Source organism: Desmodus rotundus, chromosome 6 (assembly GCF_022682495.2).
Source record: "Desmodus rotundus isolate HL8 chromosome 6, HLdesRot8A.1, whole genome shotgun sequence".
Classification (NCBI taxonomy): domain Eukaryota; kingdom Metazoa; phylum Chordata; class Mammalia; order Chiroptera; family Phyllostomidae; genus Desmodus; species Desmodus rotundus.
In genome coordinates, this window is record NC_071392.1 from 65,045,432 (window position 1) to 65,065,507 (window position 20,076).

At 40.0% G+C, this 20,076-nt stretch overlaps 1 protein-coding gene across 8 annotated transcripts in view; it reads left to right on the forward strand.

Moving 5' to 3' along the window:
- CFTR (CF transmembrane conductance regulator) overlaps window positions 1-4,541 on the forward strand; it is a 209,671-nt gene extending 205,130 nt beyond the window's left edge. For 7 of the 8 annotated variants that reach the window (XM_053926745.1, XM_053926748.2, XM_053926747.2 and 4 more), the window contains 3 exons: window positions 735-907; window positions 1,524-1,629; window positions 2,861-4,541. In XM_053926745.1, coding sequence (XP_053782720.1) covers window positions 735-907; window positions 1,524-1,629; window positions 2,861-3,061 — 480 coding nt within the window. In that variant the 3' untranslated portion in view covers window positions 3,062-4,541. Of the gene's footprint in view, window positions 1-734; window positions 908-1,523; window positions 1,630-2,835 lie in introns of all 8 variants that reach the window. The other variant, XM_045191452.3, reaches the window with a different exon arrangement.
- Window positions 4,542-20,076: the final 15,535 nt, after the last annotated feature.

Sequence of the window (20,076 nt, forward strand, 5' to 3'; positions counted from 1 at the left end):
GTTAGAGAGAGCCCAAGACACAGCCGACCCCTGCCTGGACAGGCTTTTATTGCTTGTCTAGGCCTACATCAAGGATGGTCCTCATTTACTATGCACAGGTTCACCACAGGTGATTACCTTTTAAGGACAACAAAGGACAGAACACTGCTAATTACTTCAAAGAGAAGGATGTTACAGCTCAAGGGGGAAACTGGTCACACTCCATACTTGGGTGGTTTAGCACAGACTTTAGGAAGTTAAAGATACTCAGTAAACATTTGCTGCCTCAATTCAGGGTGAGGGAGTTTTAGCAAGAGCAAGTCTCATAACAGCCTATGTACAATGCAGGCCTGATTTCCCACCGGAGAACCTATCCATGGACGTGGGTCCTGCCTGCCAACCTTGCTCCCCACTGGCTTTTCTGAGTTTGAGGCTGGGCCACATTTCCCATGCTTGGAATGGTTCCCCATAATTTATCATTTCTTCAATCTCTATTGGAATACCTGGCACATAATAGACAATCACTGAAAATTTGCTGAATGAATTTCAGAAGTGAAACAAATAGTAGATTGATCCTTTAGAGCTGTCAAGATTATACAGATTAGACTTGTGTTCAGTCTAACCCAAATAGCAGGAGTGGCAGGGGTTGATATTAAATTTAAACTTTTAGAACTCCTATGAGTGTTTTCAACCTTGTGGTATCTCAACTGTCCTTTGTAAGCACAGTATTTTTTTCCTCTCTTTCCTTTCCGCAGGTTGGTCTCAGATCTGTGATAGAGCAATTTCCTGGGAAGCTTGATTTTGTCCTTTTGGATGGGGGTTTTGTCCTAAGCCATGGCCACAAGCAGTTGATGTGCCTGGCCAGATCTGTTCTCAGTAAGGCAAAGATCTTGCTGCTTGATGAACCCAGTGCTCATCTGGATCCGATGTGAGTTTCAGAATTCCTGCTATTCAATAACACCATGGGAGTAGAATCATTGCATCCTACTTTATATTGACACAAATTCCCATTAGACTGTCATGTCTGCAAATGGAAGAACCCCTTTTAGCCGTGAAATAATTGCCCAGTGGAAAATTCACCATTTGACGTGAGCACAAGTGCTTATATCCTAGTATAAGAGCTGTGTGTTCTCTTCTGAGTGTACTTTGGAATTTCATTCCAACTCTCCCCCTTGTCAACACATGATGAAATATTTAGTTACATAGGAGTAATCTGATTCTTATGGTTTTTGTTTTTATTCCACTTATACAATAGGAAATGTAGCACAAAAGAACTACTAGTGATCTACATAATGAAAAAAATGTACCTCTGTGAAATTTTTTTCAGAACTTTTGTCCTATTTATTGATGGAAACTTTGAATCTACCCCATGGTTGGAAAGCTGATTGTGGCTGACTCTAGATCAGAATTATGTTAAAAGTATTTAAAGAAAAATAAGTAATTTAAAGGACTAAGTTGATAGGACAGTAGATATGTAATTAAGGGTAAAGGCAGATTATTTGATGTTCTGTGATAATATGTGTGGTATTTTCTTTCTTTTCTAGAACATATCAAATAATTCGAAGGACCCTAAAACAAGCATTTGCTGACTGCACAGTGATCCTCTCTGAACACAGGATAGAAGCAATGTTGGAATGTCAACAGTTTTTGGTGAGTGTTTATAATTTACTTAAGATCTCACTTCTGTAATTCTTGATAACTATCTCTTATGTGATGGTTCCTTCAAGTCACAGTAATGTACAATTTCTCCCTTAAAACATGTGTCATGTAACCATTTAGTTAGCTTTACTCAAAATAGCTGCACAAGTTTCTCACTTTGATCTGAGCTATAAGGTTGGAATTCAATAAATCCAAAAGAGCAGCATATTACTAAGTTATGTTAGTAAATTGGAACATCTCTACTTTTTGAATCCTTTATTTGGGGCCCAAGTCAGAAGAGAGACTTAAGTCCTGATGCTTTTAATAACTAAATCTCTCTCGGATGGGGTCCAGGACAGGCCTGGATTATCTTGCATTTCATGTATAGTTTTAATGCGATAGTTGAAAGGCTCATTTCATTTTTCTAATCATTATTTGGAGCTCAGGTGAATGCCTCTTCCAACCACTTTCTCGCTGTGCTTTCAAAACTGTCACAGATTCTTTCAAGTGATGTTTACAAATTCCCTCAGGTTTAGTCACAAGGAAGTTCTTGGGATGATGTATCACGTCATTTCTGTTAAGACTTTTGAGGCTGCTGGAGGTAAATGCTTCCTTACTGAAGGGTTGTTATTACCTTTATTATTACCGAGCTTCAGGTGACAAATGAGAGGGCTGACTCACAACCTTGTGTGCTACCACGATCAGGTTCAGGAAATTGGGTAAAACCTTTCTATTCTCTGGTTTTGGGTTTGCTCAACTTGAACATGTGAAGGAGGCATATTAAACTCAAGCACATCTTGACCAATTTGGAATTAACCTTCAAATCCCCTGTTGAAGAGATTCAACTATCATGCTGTGGACTTGCACTCATTTTTAAGGTAACATATAAGGGATCTAAGAAAAACCATTCTGGTTTACAACGCCCATTTAGTTCCTCTAAAGTTCTGTGAAGAAGTATATTGCTCAGTAAGATCCTTGTTTAAAAAAAATCTTCCAGCTGCTAAGTGGAAAGTTACAGGTAATTCCACAGATGGTGAAAGCTCGGTAAAGCAAGAGGATGAAGGAGTCACCTCATGATTTTATTTCACCTATAGTGAAATAAAATCTCCCTGGCCATTCAGACTGCAAGCCTCTGCACACTACTTTCCTTTTATCTTTTACATTCCTCTGAACCTATGTCACTTTCTGTCCTTGCTCTGGTCCTGCCTTCTCTCCAAGATCTCACTAACAGCCACTTCTGTAGGTCATAGAGGAGAACAAAGTCCGGCAGTATGATTCCCTCCAGAAACTGCTGAGCGAGAAGATCCTCTTCCAGCAAGCCATGAGCCCCTTGGACCGCCTGAAGCTCTTACCCCACCGAAACTCAAGCAAGCACAAGTCTCGATCCAAAATCACTGCTCTGAAGGAGGAGACAGAAGAAGAGGTACAAGAAACCAGGCTTTAGAAAGCAGTATGAATATTTGCATTGAACGCTCACTCATGGAGTTGTAGGAGAAAACAATTTATGCCTCAGAAAACAAGGATGTTATTTTTCAGAAGGAAACGTTTTGGTAAGAGGCATTAACCATGTTCACATAGGTCTGGATAAATTGCTTCCTGGCAATGGTAAAATTGTGTGAAAGGTACTTCAAATCCTTGAAGATTTACCATTTGTGTTTGCAAACCAGATTTTCCTGAAAACTTTTTCCCTTTGGTAGTTATTGGAAAGGGAACTGTAAATGTCAACCAGCTTAGTTCAACTTATTGTTTTGTGAAATTTCTTGATTTTCATTATTGGAGAACTGTAATCATATTATTTAGAGATATGATTAACTGAAAACTTTAGTGGTTTATATTGCTTTTTCTCTACTCTCTCCAAGATATTTAACAACAACACTATATCATCTGATAAGTATTCAGACTGTCCCCTTCCAAGCGAGTGTTAGAATACTGTGAGAGGCACAAGACAGTCCATCAAAATATATAACTGCAACATCTAGGTATCAGCCAGGACAGAGGACTTCCGGAATCCTGGAAATCAGGGTTAATACCATTCTGCTCTACCAAAAATCCAAATAATTCAGATAATCAGCATACATTCTTTACCTGAAAAGGGGGCTGTTACACCATGTAGGGGACAGGATAGCTCCCTTCATGTGGAAGTTGACGTGCCATTCCCCAGCTTCCAGAAAGTAACAAGGTCATAACACCTCTGAACTGAAGGATGGCTAGAAAATTGGTGCAGAAAAATCCTTTTTATCACAGAAGCTCCAGGTAGTGAACACACAGGCAGCTGAGCCGTGGGAACTTCAGGTATACATACCTGAAATCTGAAAATCTAGGTATAAATAAGGTGATGTCTTGTGTTTTCAGACTCACTATATGCACTTCATACTGTATATACTGAGTGGAAGAGATAACAGAAGACACACTGAAGAAGAATCAATCATGAGTTAGCTTTATATGCTTCTGTTTTATAATTTTGTGATGCAAATGAAATTTTCTATAGGAAATAGTATTTATTCTAATAATGTTTCAAACTCATATAAATGGCTGTATTTTAAGAATGATTACATTATGAATTATATTTGTATACAAATTTATATTTGAAATTTTGACTTTTAATGGCATTAACTATTTTTATGATATGTTAAAACTGGGGGAAAACTTCAGGTGATGTTGACTGGGGGCTATGAAGTACCTTGAGGGTGTAGAGAGAAGCATTAGGGCTCACTCAGTTGTTGTACACACCTGGGTAATTCCCAGTGAGCACACAGGTTCCCTCTTAGGTGAAGCTCTAAAGAAAATAGTACCACAGAAGCTGACTACTCCTATTAAGGACACACTACCTTCCAGCTTCAAACTAACCCTGAAGATTGAATTCTATGTGTTACTGTAAGAAAATATCACTTGTCAATAAAAACCATATATTTGTGTGGAACTTACCTTTTTTCAGATGTGTTCATTGATTGTGTGTCTTCAATTTTTAAGGATCATGGAGCACAAACCATGAAATTTCCTTTAGATATATCTTCTTGAGAATTGCACATGAATTGAAACCCTCTTAAAATTATTTCTTTTAAAAATTGAGGTAAAATGTGCATAACCTAAAATTTACCATGTTAACCATTTTTAGTGGTACATTCACATTGTTATGTGATCATCATCACCACCCATTTACAGATCTTTTTTTATCTCACAAAACTGAAACTCTAGCCATTACACAAAAACTCCCTATTTCTCCCTTTTCCCAGCCTGTATCAATTTTACCTCATATATGAGGTAATCATATGAGTGGAATCATATACTACATATTGATCCTTTTATGACCAGTTTATTTCACTTAGCATAATGTCTTTAAGATTCCTCCATGTTGTAGCATGTCAGAATTTTCTTCCTACTTAAGACTGGAATAACATTTTACTGTGCATATGTACCACACTTTGTCAGTGCACACTTAGCGTGCCTCCACCTTTTACCATGTGGAATAATGTTTTATAAACATGGGTATACAGATATTATTTTGTGTCCCTACTTTCATGAGTTAGGGTACTTGTCAAATTATTTGTTTTTAAATGGGCTTATAGAACAACAAAAAATATTCTGCAAGGGTCCATTTATTTATTTGAAAACTTATTCAAACAGTGGTAGCTATCTGATAGCTCTTGATAAATGAGCAAAGCTCATCAAGGGAAATAGTGTTTCTACACTAGCCTGGGTGGCTTTTCTTTGTCCAAATCTCTGTTTTTAATTAGTGAGGATTCTTTGGTCCCCTTTCCTCCTTGCAGTTTATTTTCCTTTTCCTGAGGGAAGTCCACGGATGCCTTTATTGCTTTGGGGACAGGGGTGCTCAGGAGCTCTTGGTGCTTGCACAGGACAGCACTGGCCCTGCGGATCATAGCCATGCACTGATCCCGGTGGTACTTGTTCTTCAGGGTCCTGAGCGAGATGCTGCTCAGGGTGGCCCAGGCATTCTTGTTCATGGTGGTTCGCACATAGGAGGTGGCCCACTTTCACTAGCTGGATCTCTACTACGTTACAGCCACCACACCTTTGCCGGAGGACCTCAGAAGGAGTGGCGGGCCCTCAGATGATTAGGCTCAGCACCAATGTCTGCTTGTTCCTTTTGATGGGGAAGCTGGAGCAGTTCCACCACTATCCACTATGGGTGGGCGGACCGGCAGCAGCCCCCTCACTGTGGTGGTAGGAGACCAGAAGAGCCTTGCAGGGTTTCTCCATGAAAGATGCAGCTGCAGTGTGGTGGTACATGGACAGTAGTCCCTACCAATGCCAAGCCCTCCATCCCTGCCTTTACTTGTTTGGAGAGGTTTGTTTTCACATGTGACCCCAAGAGGGCAGTCTGAGAGCATGCTCAATTCTAACTATTACAGATAATTTTTTTTTAATTAATAAACTTTATTTGGGGGCCATTTTTAAGTTCACAGAAAAACTGGGGAGGAAGTAGAGAGTCACCATATACCTCCTATCCCCACACATGCACAGCCTCTGCCACTGTCAACACTCCATCACAGAGTGGTAGGTTCAATCAACTATCACCGTTACCCCGAGTCCATGGTTTACATTAAGTTCTGTCTGTTTTTGCCTCATGCACATTGTGTGCACATGCACCTCTGGTGTCAGGCACATGCACACTAAGGTTGTGTCTTCTTGGAGTATACTGACCACTTTATAATTATGTAGCACCCCTCATTATCTCTAATAACTTTCCTTACTCTGAGATCATCTCTGTCTGAAATTAATAGAGGTATTCCCTCTTTCTTTTGATTAATGTTAATATGGTATAACTTTCTCCACACTTTTACTTTTAATCTTTATGTGTCTTTATATTATCTGAAGTGGATTTCTTACAGACAACATATTGTTGGGTCTTGGTTTTGGATCAACTCTGACAATCTGTCTTTAAATTGGAGTTTAGATCATTGTCCCTGTTCTTCATTTTTATTTTGACTGCCACATTTTTGTGTTGTTTTAATTGAACATTTTTTAATGATTCTATTTTCTCTTTCTAAGCATATCAATTATATAGTTTCTTATTTACTTAACGTTTTTTAGTGGTTGCTCTAGAGTTTGCAATATACATTTACAACTAATCCAACTTTGTTTAAAAAACATTATAATACTGCATAGTGTACTTTACAACAACCTTGTAAGTACCTTATAAGGACAAATATCCCTGCCCTGGTTGGTGTGACTTAGTGGTTTGAGTGCTGACCTGCAAAACACAGGTTCTCTGGTTTGATTCCCAGTCAGGGCACATGCCTGGGTTGTGGGCCACGGCCCCAGTGGATGACATGTGAGAGGCAACCACACATTGATGTTTCTCTTCCTCTTTAAAAAAAATAATAATAATAAAACAAAATATCCCTAATTCCTCCCTTTGTCCCTTGGATCATTGATGTCATTCATTTCATTTATACATAAGCATATGTCAGGATATTTATATGTATAACATACAATCAATACATTATATCTATTATTTATTGAACAAGCTGTAATCTATTCAATTAAGAATAAGAAAAGTAAAAGCTCTAATTTTACTTTCATGTATTCATTCTCCGATGTTCTTCCTTTCTTTATATAGATCTGTGTTTCTAACCTGTACCATTTTCTTTCTGTGTGAGATGGGGGAGTTCTATGTTAGGCCTCAGTCTTTTGGTGAGCCTGTGCTCCTGGACTGTGAATTGACCACAGCTTCTCAGCATCTCCTCATACTCTTAGGTAGGACCAGATGGGTTGAGGTGGCTGGAGTTGAATATTTCCCTTTACCCAGGTATACTAGGCTCTGTAAACTACTGTAAAGTAGTTTCTCCTGAGGGTAAGTTTTGGTGCCCTGAGGTATATTTCAGTGATTATTTTTCCCCTCCTCCTGCTGGAATCCTGAGGAAATTTTCCGTGATCTTTACTGTGAATACCTGTTACAGCTCCTAAAGGTAAAACTCATGAAAATATGGGTTCCCTTCCCCTGATGACTGGGTGCCTTGGAGATCTCCTCTCTCAGGCTTGTCTACACTGAGCCTGTAGCAATTTACCGGTTGCGTTCAGGTGTTCCTACCCCAGTACTGGTTCCTAAGGACATTTCTCCTTAGTGGTTTCTGCTCAGGTAAGTTGTATCTGCCTGTCTGTCTCTCCAGTTTGGGGGGCACCAGTTTGCCCTATGTAGGGTAAATGGAGGCAGTCTGGCTCCCTCACCCAGATGTCTGGGGAACTAAGATAAGCTGTGTTCTCATAGCCTTGAGACTGGGTCCAGTAAATGGTCCCCATAACATTGATGGGGCTCACATGCACAGAATCTTGCTGTATTGAGAACCAAGATGGCGGGGTAGGTGGACACACTGCACCTCCTCGCAAAACCAGAACTAACAAAATCGAACAGCAAGGAAGTCCGACACCAAGGAAATAAAAAATAAACGTTCACCCAGACTGGTAGGAGGGGCGGAGACGGGCAGCTGAGGCCGAGAGGACTCGCATGGCCGTGGCAGGACCAGGACTGGCGGAGTGTGGGACGATCGGGGCAGGCAGTCTGACCACTGGCAGACCCTGCGGGCCCACATTCGTGCACAGAGAAACCAAGAGGGCCGGACTCAGAGTGGCAGAGAACGGGGCAGGCAGAGCAGCAGGTAGCACCCCACAGCCCCACACTCGTGCACAGATAAACCGGACAAATGGCGGGGAGCAAAGCAGACTGCACAACCCAGGGCTCCAGTGCCGGGAAATAAAGCCTCAAACCTCTGATTGGGAACGCCCTTCGAGGTTGGGGCAGCAGCAGGGGAGACTCCCAGCATCACGGGAGGGGTCGTTGGAGACACCCACAGGGGCCTGGGAAGTGCAGGGGCCCACCCACTCAGGAACCAGCACCAGAGGGGCCCAGTTTGATTGTGGGTAGCGGAGTGGAAGACTGAGATCTGGTGGAGAGGAGAGCAGCGCCATTGCTCCCTCTCAGCCCCTCCCCCATGTACAGCGTCACAGCGCAAGGACCAGCGTTACCCCGCCCCTGTGAATACTTAAGGCTCCGCCCCTTTAAGTAACAGTGGCACCAAGACAGAAAAAAAAAAATGGCCCAAATGACAGAACACTTCAAAGCTCCAGAAAAAATACAACTAAGCGAGGAAGAGATAGCCAACCTATCGGATGCACAGTTCAAAACACTGGTTATCAAGATGTTCACAGAATTGGTTGAATCTGTTCGAAAACCAGATGAAAAAATGAAGCCTATGCTAAGAGAAACAAAGGAAAATGTACAGGGAAACAATAGTGATGCGAAGGAAACTGGGACTCAAATCAATGGTGTGGACCAGAGGAAGAAAGAAACATCTAACCAGAAAAGAATGAAGAAACAAGAATTCAGAAAAATGAGGAGAGGCTTAGGAACCTCCAGGACATCTCGAAACGTTCTAACATCCGAATTATAGGGGTGCCAGAAGGAGAAGAGGAAGAACAAAAAATTGAAAACTTATTGGAACAAATAATGAAGGAGAACTTCCCCAGTCTGGCAAAGGAAATAGACTTCCAGGAAGTCTAGGAAGCTCAGAGAGTCCCAAAGAAGCTGGACCCAAGGAGGAACACACCAGGGCACGTCATAATTACATTACCCAAGGTTAAACAGGAGAGAATCTTAGAAGCAGCAAGAGAAAAGGAAACAGTTACCTACAAAGGAGTTCCCATAAGACTGTCAGCTGATTTCTCCAAATAGACCTTACAGGCAAGAAGGGACTGGCAAGAAGTATTCCAAGTCATAAAAGGCAAGGACCTACATCCAAGATTACTGTATCCAGCAAAGCTATCATTTAGAATGAAAGGGCAGATAAAGTGCTTCTCAGATAAGGTCAAGTTAAAGAAGTTCGTCCTCACCAAGCCCTTATTATATGAAATGTTAAAGGAAGTTACCTAAGAAAAAGAAGATAAAAAATATGAACAGTGAAAATGACAGCAAACTCACAGTTATTAACGACCACACCTAAAACAAAAACAAGAGCAAACTAGGCAAACAACTAGAACAGGAACAGAACCATAGAGATGGAGATCACATGGAGGGGTGTCAATAAGGGAGTGGGAGGGGGTGAGGGGGGGAAAGGTACAGAGAATAAATAGCATAAATGGTAGGTGGAAAATAGACAGGGGGAAGGTAAGAATAGTGTAGGAAATGTAGAAGCCAAAGAACTTATAAGTATGACCCATGGACATGAACTATAGGGGGGGAATGTGGGAGGGAGAGGATGGGCAGGATGGTGCGGAGTGAGGGGGGAGGGAAATGGGACAACTGTAATAGCATAATCAATAAATATATTTAAAAAAGAATCTTGCTGTATTACACAATATTTTGGATTCCTGCCGGCTTTGTCTGTATTTAGCGTATAAGGGAGTTAGGAGCTCGCTATTGGGAGACACTGAGCTTGCAGCATGTGTGGGTCGCCCACCCTTGAATAAAGGCACATCAGACATTCCAATGACTCCATGAATATTCTTCCATCTGCCCGAATCCCATGAACCTGTCCAGCCTGTACAGGCTGCAAGACACCCTGTGACCTTACTTATCTGACAGCTCTAAGAAGAGTTGTTGATTTTTCAGTTTGTCTAACATTTTACTTATCATTTGGTTGGAGTGTAGACTTCTAAGTTTCTTACATGCCAGATCAGAAACCAGCAAGCAGTCTGTCGAGTTCACTCTGATAATAAGTAAATAAAGAACTTTGCAGTGGCGGAAGGAGTCAAATGCAAACTGTGACAAAACAAATCGTTGTTCTGAAAGCCCACTTTAAGAAGAAAGCACTGAAACAAGAAAGGGAAGTCGGTATTGGTCACCCAAGCTGCATTGCTTGTACCAACACTTGGTTTTTCTTCATATCAATTTCCCCCTCCTCCATTTCTACTTAAAAATAAACTATTTTGCCCACAGACTTCCTATTTTTGTCTATTTGTTTTTCATATCTAAGTCTTGAGTTTTGGGTGTAACTTGTTTCAGTCTATGTCTACTCCCACCCAACACAGTTTCTTTGTTGATTTCTCAGACCTTTCTCTTTGTTCTTCCTCATTATGAGAAAAAATGCTAAAGCTTGAAGCAAGTACATTTCCTTTTAGTAATCAGGGATCTTCCAGGATTGGGAAATTGCTACACATTAGAGTGAAAAGCTAATAAAACCCCCAATGTAAATATTTTAGTAGTTTGGTAAAGAAAGAACCTCAAATGCTATGTGGTAGATTTAGAATGAGGTTTGAAGTGCTCAATATAAAAACCTGTTTGACCTGTTAAAACAGGTGTGGAGAATCACAATTCCCTAGTAAAAGATGCAATGAGCAAAACCTATAAATTCAAGACAAATGCATTGGGGCATGAGAACTCCAAACCAATAAGTTGGGAATTATAAAGTGCTTCCAGAGTGTAGAGCCAGCGACCCTAGTCACTATCTGTCAGTTGACAGGGAACTGGGGAATCAATGTCTGTGTACCTTCTCAGAGAGAAGAGAATTCTTGGCAGAAGTTTAGGGTTATTGCTTAATTCTTTAGAGTAGGAACACTCACTTTCTTTTTAGTAACTTATTTTCTCAAGTTGTAAAATGATATAGTGCATTTGTTTAAGCTAATATGTTAATGCTGGCCTTTTAATTTCATGTAGCAAAGTAAATTAATGCAACAATAATGCTAAACTGTTATTTGGATAAGAAGTTAAGACAATTTAAAATACATCTTCCATTCATCAAAGTACAAAATATGTACAAAAAGTGCAGATTGACCTTCCAGAACTGCCCCCTTGTGGAGATTTTGTTTTATTGTTAAGATAACCAATTTCCCAAAACATTGTATCTGCCAACCACAGAAATAAGTGCAGAGACTCACACACCAACTTAAATGAATTTCCAACACTTGTTTTCTCTTGACCATTTTGAATATTGAAAGTAAGCATAAATAGTTTAGAGGTATAAACTCCTTGTTATCTTTCCCACTCACCTTTGACACTGGCAGAATAATAGAAGGAATGATCTTTAATTGTCAGCAATGACAGATGTACTGACAGAGAAAAATAAAATTGAATTGTGTTTTGATTGTACCTTCTCTGGCAACAGATAGCAGAGGCTTATTAATATTCTAAAGGAAAAGTTGTGAAACCAATTTGTGATCATAGGCAATTTTATTGTTAGGAAGAAGTTTTTATTTTTATTTCCTCTTATTTCCCATTTAGGTCAGATACGCCAGGCAAAGCAGGAACCAGAGTGTCCTTGCACAGACATAGTTTTTTCCCTTCTTGGGAACCCACACCAAGCATTTGTGCTTGAACCTAGAAATGTACCAGGTTTTTCTGGGGCAAGGAAGCCACAAATATAAAATTAAACTGTGCAATAAAACATTGAATAACTATTACATTATTTTACATGTTCTGGTCAATTAAAGCATTTACAATATACAGAAGGAAACACGTAATATAATAAAATTCACATGCCTGTCACTGATGTTCAATAGTTATCAACTCATGGCTGATCTTATTTCATCTATACTTTCTTTCACTTCCATAGTACATTATTTTGAGCAAATCCCAGACATGTAAGTTTAGCTGTTTGTACTGTAGAAGACAAGGACTTTCTTATCTTTTTAAATATATATATCCACATTGCTATTGCCACCAGTAAGAAAAAAAAAGTCCTTAACATCCCCAAATATCTACTCCATGTACAAATGTCATTGTCTCTTTTTTTTTCTGTATTTGAAATTTAAGTAGTCCTCAGTTTACACAGTAGTTTGGGACTATAATAATGACCATGCAAAACCAAAAATAATTTAAATAATTAATGGGAAAGATTATGATTATTCCATGACCTTTAGAGATATTAAAAATTAAAAACACTGACTGTTGGTTATAAATATGTAAGAAAATAAAAATGCTAGTGCAACTATTTACCACACTAACTTAAAACATTAGGAACATTGAAAAATAAAGTGTTTCATTTCTTTGTAAAATACTTATGATGAATAGTTTGAACAACGCTTGCCTTTTGGTTGTGCAACTCACAATCTGAAGAGAGCATCTCTTCTATGTCTTTCTTGGCAAGCTGTCATACTCCTAAATTTGGATCACCTTCCAACATTTTCTTCTTTGTGACTCCAATGTTGTGAAAAACTGTTAAGAGAAGAGTTTTAATGAAAAGGTTTTAGCTGATGTCACTTCCTCTGGAACATCTTTCTCTTGTTGTCACAACCACTTTCCTCATTTATGTCACTAAGTTGGTCTTCATTCAGGTTCCCCTGGTAGCGTGTCTGGTCTCTTGGATGACCACAGTGTAAACATTCCCACTGTCAGCTCTTTTTTCTATAACTTCTTTTATATTCAATTTGAATTTCACTTCCAGCATTGCCACCCTTTCTTTCTTTGGGGCACTTTCATCCTTTTTGGTCAGCTCTCTCTTTTGATTCTCCATTTTTGTAAAATGTCATGTGGGTTTATCACTGAGAGACAAGGAGGCAGCACAACTACACACTCCCCAGACTTTGCTGTTTGTGAGTGTGCTGGATAATAGTCGCACAGTGACTAGTTGCCAACACACTTTGAAGGAAGTGACACAATTGGTCACTGAACATGATGCGAATCCATTATTTCTAGATTGATTTGTGGACAAAAGAGCTAGTAGCAATGTTGGTACTTCATGCCATTATTCACAGTTAATATGCTGTGGTAACTGAAATTTGAATTATGTTGTTGAGGGACTGGTATTGTTTAGCTAAACCATGGTAACACATTGGCTCATATCTGAATAGTACAAAACAAGGACTGCCTGCAGTTTTCCTGAATCCATATTCAATTAAAGTTCACGTATTGCAATTGGTATGAGTTCCTTTATAGATTCTCCCTCCATTTTTTTCCCATACAATTTAATGATTGAAGAAACTAGGTTGTTTATCCCTTGCAGTTTCCCACAGTTTTCACTTTGTGTTTTCATCTCCATAGTGGTTTTGAATAGTTTCTGCCCTCCATATTTCCTAAAACCTGGCAGTTAAACCCAAAGGCTTCCTCTAGTTGACTCTGAGCCCCTTTAAAACACTGTAATAGGTTTTGATGGTTTCCTGGCATTTTGGTATGACAAGATATTCTGAGCTTACTTTCATATATGCTAAGCCTACTTACAGACATGAAATTAACCACTTCTTCAAGGAGCCCTGGTTACTTTCAGTGGGAAACAGTATTTGAAGACCCAAATTTGGTCACTAAAGTTTCTTGTTGCTGTTGAATTGGTCATTGAATTGGTCTTTCCAATGGATTGAGCTAAGAAATAGATAAAATATATAATCAATTGAGCAAAGAAATACATCTCTATATAGGTCTATTTCTATGTATCTGTTTATATGTTTACCTATTTCTATATCTTCTATAAGGGAAATATGTCAGAAGTTCATGCTATTACTTACAATTTAAATCCAGGACTACAGGGCTTTTACTTACCCTTTTCTATATTATATCTGTTTTTTTTTTCTCACACACCAGGAATCCCAGTTCTCAACAGCACTAACAATGATACAAATTAGAATACCTCATAATTATTCATTTGTTTTATCCCATTCCATTTTCATATCACAACAATTAGTAAAAATATTTCATTTATTTTCTTTATTTTCCCTCACAGTTCATTTTATCTTTAGGGTCTATTCCACCAGAGAGATGCAGGCAAATTAGTGTGCTTTAAAATCGTTTGGAATAATTCCTCTCTGTGTGATTACACTACCAATTGGAGACATATTTAGATTTGTTTATTTTGTTTTATTTTTAACTGTATTTCCCCCTGGTTCTTTCTGGTAAACTAACCAGCCTAATGGTCTATCTTGCGTTCTTGTCTATTCTCAATTGCTCCTCACCTGAATCTCATTGTTTCTGAGAGTCCCTCCAGGCTTCACCTCCCCCACAATGCTCCTTTGGGGAGAGCTCTCTGTGCTTATAGTATGTCTATCTACCTGGGCAAAATCTCTGAGCTGCTGGTCTGGAGCTGGGGGCAAGTACAGCTTCCCACTTCTCTTGAAGCAACTCTTGACGCGGATGCACCAGATGACACAGATCCTGGCCCGCAGGATCTGCTGTTGTGGCCACAATATACACATACACACAGACTACAGGAATCCTGTGGAGGAAAAGGGACGGCGCGGCCACTCTCTCAAGAGGAGAGCGTCTCTGAGCACCTCAGCCACTCCCTCAAGAGAAGAGCACCCCCCCAACCCTTGCCTTGACAGGCTTTTATTGTTTTTCTAGGCCCCTTACATCAAAGACGGTCCTCCTTTACTATGCAAAGATTTGTTTTGGGTGGTTATCTTTTGCAGACAAAGGAGACGGTGTCAATGAATACATCAAAGGAGGATATTTGCAATGTAAAGGGAGAAGTGGTCGAAACAGGCTACGCTCCATATCTGGAAGGTCTAGCTCAGATTTTGGGAAGATAAAGATATCAGTTAACATTTGCTGCCTCAGGGTGAGGGAGTTTTAGCAAGAGCAAGTGTCATAAAAGTCTAGGTACAATGCAGGCCTGATTTCCCATGGGAGAACCTATCCATGGACGTGGGTCCTGCCCGCCAACCTCGCTCCCCACTTGCTTTTCCAAGTGGGGGCTGAGCCACATTTCCCACGCTTGGAACAGTTCCCCACAAACTCTCAAACTTTATTGCAAGGTGTTGGGCAGGGATAGTAGATTCTGGCCTTTTAAGACTGCCTTTCCTGCCACAGAACTTTCACTCTATGAATGTACTGAGGTAAGACAAGGTGGGGGGGGCCAATATTCTTGGTCTGCCACACGTGGGATGAGCCTCTGTTCTATAATGGGTACTGCGTGGAGGAAGGAGCCCCTTAGCTCTCCATTGCGTTCATCTGGAATTTAGCCTGTGCAACTCAGGGTGTGGGAATGAGAAGTGCTGTTGACCCACACCCCTAGGGAAATATTGTCTAAGACTTAGACTGTGAACTGGGAGGATGGGGAACCCTAACTTCTCATCCCTCACCCTGTTAAAGCTGCTGTCACACTGAGGTAGGGGAGGGAAAAAGGAGTATGTTGTGGCTAACATGACTATAGCCTTTTTAAAAACTAAATGGCTTTTGCTGTTCTTGCTAAGATTTACTATATTTTCTTGAATGAGTGTTTCTTCACTGCTGTATGCCGTGAGGACAATATCCAGAGAGTTTAAGTGGTTGTTTGATCATTTTTACCAGTAATGGTTCTTTCACTGAGGAGCAGGTCAACAGGTTGCCTCACTTTGTTGTTCGGGAAGTTGTTCTCCAGTTTAACACTAATTCCTTTGGTTTCAGTGTTTCTGTTCTTTCACCTTCAAAGTGACTCACCTCCTGAGACATTCTTTGACTATGTGCCAGGTGCTTTTTCTATGTAATTCTCATTTTGTTCCTCATACAATTCCTGTGAAGGAAGTTCTAATAACTAATAACCATGAGGCTCAGAGAAGTTACAGGTCTTTCCAGAAATCACATCTCGTGCCTGGATTTTGAGACATGGGAAAGTTTAGACTCATTTCTACTCAGAGGGAAGTCATCTGACAGTTACCTCAGAGAGTCAGAGAACCACTCCTTGTTATGCTTTCCTCTTTAGAGAACTTACCAGCCTGTTCTACCCTCCCATGGGGTCTCAAACTGAAGAAAATTTCCTGAGGAAAACAATGATCACCACAGGATAAAGGTTGTGCACTACCCAGATTCCAGCTTGTGGCTCTGTCATTGATTACTAACAGCCTTTACTAATGTCATTCTGCCTAAAACAGCCCAAAGTCTGTAAAGGTATATCAGTAGTTTTTCAATATGTTTAGTGGGGTTTCATAGGCTACTACAGAGCTTCTCAGAGCCTTTAAGATGCCAGGGTGCATTTTTGACTGTTCAAGAGTAGAATATCACATGCAACATTTCTCAGTTTACTTGACCATGCATTCCTACATTTCCTTGTGCCACTTATATTCCTTCTTGGGGAATGTTGGCCTAAAACATATTCCACAAGGAAAGGGTATGAGAAATCTTCACCACTGGCTGGAAAACATTTGGATATCAACAATTGTTTACAGCTGCCATCCTTTAGGGTGTGCTTATGGAGAACAATACCTACATTTTGTCTTTTAAAAGGAAAGCTCATGGACAAACTGTTCAGTAGCTGCAAGGGTGTATGAAGGCATATCCAACTTCTCATTGAACCCTAATCTATATTTGTATCTGGAGAACTCTGGAATAACCCCACAAGCTGTCTGTTGATCCTTGGAAAAAATTCAGAAAAGCACTTGAAACCGGTGATTAACTTTGCTATGACAAGAGCACACTATTGGATTCTCCAGTGCCAACATGGTGCTTTGTGCATAGTAGGAATTAGATAAATACTTGTATAAATACATTACATAAGTACTAAATCGGTGCACCATTCAGAGTCAAGCCTTCCAAAAAGAAAAGAAAAGAAAATTACCTCTGTCCTCACTGTTGGGAAGGGGCCTTATTCTGAGAAGAGAGAGAATGAAACAATCTCTGCTGCTGGAAACATTTGTCAACCTGAAGAAACTGGGTCACTGGGGCCTGCAGCATTATGCATTGCCTATAAGCTTATTAGGAATAGAAGCTCATGTTTCCCTTCCCTGAACCTGCTGAATTAGAACCATTGGGGATTTGCCCAGGAAACCATTTTAACAAAGCATCTAGGTGATTCTTATTCACATTAAATTTTAAAAAACTCATTCACCTAGACCAGGGCTGTCAAACTCATTTTCACCTGGGGCCACATTAGCCTCACAGTTGCCTTCAAAGGGCCGAATGTAATTTCAACTCTTTAACAGTTAAGGAGTAGTGACACTTATACAGTCCTAAAATTATTTTGGCCCTTTGAAGGCAAACACGAGGCTGATGTGGTGCCTGGTGAAAATGAGTTTGACACTCCTGACTTAGACTATCCTTCTGAGGTCAAAGTGATTGCTTTAGACAGACTAAATATGTTTGTCTCCCCCAAATTTATGTGTTAAAACCCTAATCGTAATGTGATGGTATTAGGAGGTGGAGCCTTCAGGAGGTGATTAGATTATAAGAGTAGAGCTCTCATACATGGATTTAGTGCCCTTATAAAAGAGATCCCAGAGTGCTCTCTGGCCCATTTTTTTGTGAAGTTGTACTGAGAAGACAGCTGCTCATAAATCAGGAAGCCAGCTTTTTTTCAGATACCAGATCTACCAGGACCTTGATCTTAGACTTCTAAGACTTCAGAAGTGTGAGAAATAAATTTCTGTTGTTTAAGCCACCTACTTGGTACTTTTTTGTTGAAGCAGAAGAACAGTGGTTGTGAAACCTGGGTGAACATTAGGAAAATCTGGAGAACCTGAGAAAACACAGATGGACACAAGACCCCATTCCAAAAGAGTTAAAGAAGAATCTTCAGAGAATAAGATTAGATTATTGATAACCTAAATGGCTCCTTAGGTGATTCTTTCGTGCAGCCCACAGAGAACCATTGACCTTATGGAATGTGCTTTCAAGGTGGGTTCAAAGAGCTGTGGTGCTCAAAACACCAGTGGAGCTTGGTGGTACTTTGGGGACACTGAAGCTTATCAACTGAGGGCAGGAACAGTACAGTGGTGCCTGGCACCTGAGGCTACATTAGATGCACTGATTTAAAAAATGGTGGTAACATCAAGTGAGAATCCTTCACCAAAAGTTCAACACATTGTTGAGTGCATCTATGTGTTCTAGGTGCTTGGATACAGCAGCATACAAAAAAGGCAAAGTCCTCAGTCTCATGGGACTTACCATATAGTGATGGTGACAGAAAATTAAACAACAACAAAAAAATGGTTAATCTATGTTAAATGACAAATGGTACTTAAGGAGAAAAATAAAGCAGAGATTTAGAGGGATTATTTTACATAGCAAAATCAGAGAAATTGTCATTAGTAGGGTGCCAACTGAGCAGACCTGAATGAAGTGAGGAAGTAAGTTATGTGGGCATCTTGAGCAGTATTTAAAGAAAACGCAAGAGCAAAAGCAAAGGCAGAATCATGCTGGGTATGTTGGAGGAATAGTGAGGAGGTTCTGTTTCTGGACTACAGAGGGAAATAGAATCATAGGGTTAAATGGGAGTGGAGGGGGGAATGGGCAGGTGATATGGGCTTCTATAAGGACATTAGCTTTTCTCTAAATCAGGAAAGTGTTGGAGAGTTTTGAGTAAGAAGTGAAGTAATTGCAATTATATTCTATCAAGGCAATCCTGCTGCTGAAGAGTATAAAAGCAAGGATTCCAGTTAGCAGTCCTACAATAGTTCTAGTGAGAGACCACGAGAGCGTGCATCAAGGTGGCAAAAATAGGGTAGCTAAGATATGGCTGGACTCTGCATGTATCTTGAAGATAGCAGCAACAGAATTTGATGATGAATTGGATATAGAGTGGGAAAGAAGGATAACACTCAAGAAAGATGCTGAAGTTTTTGGTCTGAGAAGTTTTAAGGATAAAGTTGTTATTTATTAAAATTGGGAAGACTGAAAGAGAAGCTGGTTGGAGTGGGGAGGCAAGACTGAGGACATGTTCAGGTTTCAGAATCCTTTGACATGTTAAGTTTGAGACATCCACATGGAATGTCAAGTGAACTGTTTGAATATATGGGGTAGACATTCAGGAGAGAGGTTCAGAATGGAGACAGAAATACAGTATAAAAGTCATCAACATGTAGAGTGTGTTTATGCCATGAGAGTGAACTAGATCCTGCTACTTGCAACACTTAACATCATCTGAGAGGTTATTAGAAATCTCAGAACCTACTTCAGAACTATTGAGTCAGTATTGGCATTTTATCGTGATCCCCAGGTGATTGGTAGGCACTTTAAAGCTTAAGGATGCCTTCAGATTAGATAATCTAGGGTCTGAATGAATACAGAAAAGAGGGTCTGAGGGCCTGAGACTAACTTTGGAGGCCAAGGAAAAAAACAGAGACTGGGATGGTATACAGGAGGGAAATTAAGAGAGAATAGTGTTTAAATAAAGTTCAGAATGAGTTTCAAGAAGAAACACGTTTCCACTTAGTCAAATATTGTAGGTTGCAGGTGGCAAACACAAGGCCCGTGGGCCAAATCCAGCCATCCACCTTGTTTTCTCTGACCCAACACCTTGTCTCTACCCAGCAGCAGTACTGAGCTCTCACTTAACTGTTAAGGAATGGTTACATTTATACAGTCCTAAAATTACATTGGCCCCTTTGAAGACAACCGTGAGGCTAATGTGGCCCCCAGTGAAAATTGACCCCTGTGTAGGTCAATTAGGATGAAGAATAAGAATTGACCACTGGATTTAGCATTAAAAATGCCATTGGCGAGTTCTATAAGATCATTTTAGTGGGATGCAAGATATTAGGAAGAGAGAAAATACAGACGGTGAGTATAGACTTTTATTAATTTTGATTGAAGTAAAGTAGATAAAAGGGTAGTAAGTGGATGTGAAAGTGAAGTCATTTTTTGTTTATATTTGAGATGAGAGAAAT